At 58.8% G+C, this 4,870-nt stretch overlaps 1 protein-coding gene across 2 annotated transcripts in view; it reads left to right on the top strand.

Moving 5' to 3' along the window:
* The first annotated feature begins 31 nt into the window (after positions 1–31).
* Positions 32–4,870, top strand: part of RASA4B (RAS p21 protein activator 4B) — a 27,506-nt gene continuing 22,667 nt past the window's right edge. For both annotated transcript variants that reach the window (XM_045285921.1, XM_045285920.1), the window contains exon 1: positions 32–96. In XM_045285921.1, coding sequence (XP_045141856.1) covers positions 32–96 — 65 coding nt within the window. The remainder of the gene's footprint in view (positions 97–4,870) is intronic.

Below are 4,870 nucleotides of genomic sequence, written 5' to 3'. Positions count from 1 at the left end.
CCTGGCCTGGACCTTGCGACGCGGCCCCGCGATGGCCAAGCGCAGCTCGCTGTCCATCCGCATCGTGGAGGGGAAGAACCTGCCCGCCAAGGACATGTGAGCGCCGCCAGGGATGGGGACCCCAACTTTTCGGGAAGGGGTGCCGCCACTCACGCCTGACCTTTCTGGGGGCCGGGGAGGTTTCTCACAGGCCGCCCCGCAAGTTGCGCAGCGGCGAATGGCCACGGTGGGAACTTCTTAGGGAAAATGGGGACAGTGAGGTTTCTGGTGAGCACCAAACTGGAGGTGACCACAGGGGGAAAGGATGTCACAGAAGGCTGAGGACTGAGGAGGGGGCTGGGGATCCTTACGAGATGGAGAGTGAGCGGGGCTCTGATAGGTTTGGAGCTGGGAGCCATGAAGACATGCTGGGGAGACACCCTGAGGGCTGCTAGGGGTGTGGCTGGAGAGAGGTGCGGTACCCCCTAGAAATTAGGGGTCTTCCTTAGTAGCTCAGAGACCCCAGTGCCCCAGACTGACCACCTGCCACACACCTGCCACTCGCGAGTTCCCCTGGGTCTGGCACCGGGCTTCGTGTGGTCATTTGGGAAGGGCAGGGCAGGTGTGGTGCGGAGGCAGTACAGGTCAGGAGGCCAGGACTCATGCAAAACGGTGGTGGTGTGGGGCGCTGGCTAGTGCCATTCTTTATGCCCTCAGTGTGACCAAACTACCCCTCCAATTTTGGTGCCCACCCACCAGTGCTATTCTCAGCATCCCATTTTGCAGATGAGAAACCAAGGCTCAGCCCAGTATCTGGGGCTTTCCCAGACCCTCTGCCAGATGAGGGGAGGTTTCAGGGTCCTCTCGTCCCACTCTTGTAGAACGTTCCCAGCCTCAGCTGCTCCCTCACCCAGGCTCCCACTGTGGGTCTGCCACCAGTTGCCTTGCATCTGCCTTGGGCCGGTCTCTGTGCCCGAGGCCTCCGCTTTCCCTTCCGCAAAGGGAGGGCTGAAAGCTCTCCGAGATGGGAGAAGTGCACACAGCCACAGCTGGAGGGGAAGAGGCCACACAGGGTCCAAAGTCTGCTGTGCTGGTGTGTGTGTGTGTGTGTGTGTGTGTGTGCTGGGGCATCCCTCTCACTCTCTTGCTGCTTCTCTGCCTGCCTCGGTGAGCTCCCTGCAGTTCTAGTTCAAGGCCCCCCTCCCCCTTGCCAAGGTCAGGCTCAGCAGTTGCCATGACAACGAGGGAGGGAAGGGCTGAGTGGTTGCAAGGTGGGTTTCTGTGCCGGGAGGAGGTGGGGCAGGAGCTAGGAGTGGGGTCTCTAGAGAGGGAAGGTGGATGAGCTCAGAGAAGGCTCTCAGCCCCCAAGCGCGGTCTAGAAGCAGCCCCCTGGCTGGCACCAGTAACTAGGTCATCTTGGCCTCCCTGGCTGATGGCAGCTGGGAGGAGCAGCCCCTCCTCCGTCTGTCGCCTCCCTCCCCATTCCAGCAGCAGCTGGCTCTCACGTTTGCTTCCGGCTCTCACCAGCCCAGGGAGGTGAGCTGGTGGGCTATGCCTACCTGGCAACCAAGAGACCTGCCCCCCCAACCCAGGCTTGTTTCTTTACAGCTGAAGGACCCCGGGCTGAGTGCCTCCTCCCAGGATGGGGCCCACATCTTGTTGGTCCTGCCTCTAGCATCTATCTCTTTCCTTATCTGCCCCTGCTACCTGCCCTTGCCACCTCCCCTCATCACCAGGACCCTAATTTTCCCAACAAGCCTGGTGTACTCCACAGCTCAGACCTGGACCCACCCTTAACCCTGGCCATAGATAATAACCCCCTCAGCCCCACCTACTGCCCTCCATAGACCTGCCTTTGCATCTACTTAAGGCCTGCCCCCATCACTGTCCTATTGAGTTCTCCAGAAAACTCCTCTTCCTCCTTCAAGCACCGTCGGGAACATCTCCCCTTAGGAGCTTTGCCTGAGCCCTCAGAAGGACTTGTGGCCCCTGCTTTGTGGCGGCCCGTTGGGTCCTCTGGGGCCAGAGGCTGCCTCTAGGTAGTAGTTGTTCCCGGCCCACCTGCCTGATGCCAGGGCAGGGCCGGTGACTCATCCATCTTGACATTCCGCCTCCCTGAAGAACACCTGGCCCAAAGGAGGAGGAAGGAGAAGTCCAGGATCTCCCCCATTTAATCTTTTTATTAGCCGGAGAATGGAGCCACGACTCGACTTACAGTTGGGGATACCCGGATGCAGGATGTTAAAGGTGTTAGGCCAAGATCACACAGCAAGCAGGTCCTTCGAGAAGCCTGGGTGCAGAGCCACACCGTTTGGCTGGACCGAGGTCACCAGCTTGCTGTGAAGCTCAGTGGACACCAGGCCTGGCAAATCCTATGCAAAGCATTTGGCTCCTGGGGCTGCAGGGGCTTGGAGACCACAGGTGGCCTTCATTGAGTGCTGTCTGCAGGGCAGTGTCTCCTCCAGCCCCGGCCTGGACACTGCTGGGGACAGGGAGCTCACCCCTTCCTTGGATGGCCCCCCTTTGTGGTTGCTGTCATTGTTGAGCATATACACAGCAAAACACACGCCCACTCAACGGCGGCTACATGTGCAGTGACATTAATTAGCTTCTTTGAGCTGTGCACGGATTCCTGCCCTCCTTTTCGGAGTGGTTCCTTCCCCTTGACATCAACGCGCGGGCCTCTAAGGTTCCTGGCTGATCTCTTAGGCTGCTGCTCTCAACTGGATCCCATTTAACTGGTTCTTAAAAGAGCTCGTGCGTGTGGTTACGTATTGGGCTGAGATCCACAGTCTGAAACCGCTGGCGGCTCCACAAGAAAGAGGGAGCTTTCTACCCGCTGAAGTGTTTCAGTCTGAGAAACTCACAGGGGCAGTTCTGCTCTGCCCTGGATGGTCCTACGACCCGGAAGCAACTTGATAGCAGTGAGTGAGAAATGAGACTGCTGTTTGGTTTTTGAAATATTTCTGGCTTAAGGCTGAAAGATGATTTAGTGCCATAGTTTCGGGGGGTTTGTTCAACCTTCATGGTTCTGGGAAGCCTAGAGTCTAAGAGGATTTGAAGTTTCTGTTCTGCCTTTCCCCCCTCTTGATCAGGAGTCTTCTAAAGAATACGTGATCAAAATATTCAGTCATGGTGGTCAGGTCCCATCCAGTTCTGGTGCTGTGGCAAAGGAGGCTATTGTTCTTAGAAGCAGTTAAGCATACATCCCGTGTACCCCTCCTGTCCCTGACTCCCCTTCTTCCTTTGTTGCCCCAGATAAACAGAGGCCGATTCTGGTGCCTTGAATGCCCACATGCAAGCTTTTCAGACCCCAGGCACACGCAACACATGAGGACATAGAACAGAAGATTAACCAGATGATTAAGCCCAATAAACTAGGGTGCCCCAAACACCCACGGGGGCCCATCTTGCCTGTCAGTTCTGAGGAGGAAGCTGGCCTCACACCAAGCTTCCACCGGCTTCCCTACCATTTCTACCCACAGATTTGATTCCTCAAAGGCCTCAAACACGGCTCCAGGCCGCGCCCCCAACAGCCCCAGAGCCTGCCGACTCGGGTGGCATCACCAGGGCTGATGTCACCCAGTACGGTAACCCACGGCCAACCCCCATGGGCAGACCCAGCCAGCAAACCACCCTGGTGGGCCCAGCGGCCACCTGTCTCCACTTCTCTAGGGTGAAGGCCTGTCCTGTTCAGCCACGCCCCCCCTCAGGGGGTGGAGCAAACATCCTGAGGCTCCTCCCCTCTCCCATTGGCCAAGCGAGAGACCCTCCTCTCCACCCAGTGGCGAGTGCCAGCCTTTTTTTCTGTCAGCATCCTGACGGCAGGTGGGGTGGTGGTGCTGATGACGAGCTTCTGCACTGGGGGAAAGATCACATTCACCCTAGTGATGGCACTGCCCTGGCCCTGGCAGGTCCTGGCCCCACCCCACCCCCCAGCTGCCACCACAGACCCTGGGACCATTTTGCGGTCAACCCCTATGAGCGCGTCTAGTGTGCCGTCGACCCCCCAGCCCTGGGATGCCTCCTCCCCCCAGCGGGATGCTTCGTCCCACTGTCCCTCTTGCTGGGTGCTGGAATCAGTGTGGTGACCAGTGACACGCTGCCTCCCATGCCCAGTGGCCCTGGGGATGGGCCTGGGGCTATTTTGGAGTTTGCCCTGACCCACCCCCTTCTGGGAACTGCCAACACCCTAAATATAGAGGCCCCACAAGGAGCCAGGCTGGGCCGGAGGTGACTAGCTGGAGAAGGAGATGTGGGAGCAGGGACCAGCTCGGCCTCGCCGGGGTGGTAGGGGTGGGGGCACTGGCAAGGGGAACGGGTCCCAACAGTCCCCTGGGGAGCCATGCTTCAGCCTCAGCCCGCTCTTGACACTGTCCCTTTGGCTCCCCTCTGATCCACCCGCACCCCGACATTTGTCCCAGCTCCCAAGCCTTTGCATGAACCAGTGCGCAGCCCTGCCTGAGACACCAGCCCAGGCCTCACCATTCTTTCAGGGATCCTCCAAACATTTAGTCCTGGAGAACTCTGAGCAGTGGGCAGTCCTGGGCCCGAAGGGAGAAGCAAGAGGATTTCAGTCCCTAGAGGTCCCGCCCCCTCCCAGAGCTGGTCCCAGGGCAGACTAGGCCCTGAGCTGGGGGTGCAACTGAAAAAGTCGCATGCCTGCCTTAGCCACAACTGGTCTCCCGCTACTCCTCACTTCTTCCGAGTTCCTGGCACTAGCACAGGGGTCACTCTTGTGTGCAACCCGTGTTTGCAAATTCTCCAGCTTGCAGTGACGCGCTTGTCACGCCCTCATCGGTCCTTGGGACTCCAACAACCATTCCCAGACAGGTATGGTGTAAGGGGCCACCTGCCAGTCTCCCGCTGTACACGTGCCCAGCGGTGGTCG

This window comes from Echinops telfairi, unplaced genomic scaffold, assembly GCF_000313985.2.
Source record: "Echinops telfairi isolate 266 unplaced genomic scaffold, ASM31398v2 ScPeMD7_5;HRSCAF=22, whole genome shotgun sequence".
Classification (NCBI taxonomy): domain Eukaryota; kingdom Metazoa; phylum Chordata; class Mammalia; order Afrosoricida; family Tenrecidae; genus Echinops; species Echinops telfairi.
This window is presented reverse-complemented; position numbering and strand designations above follow the sequence as displayed.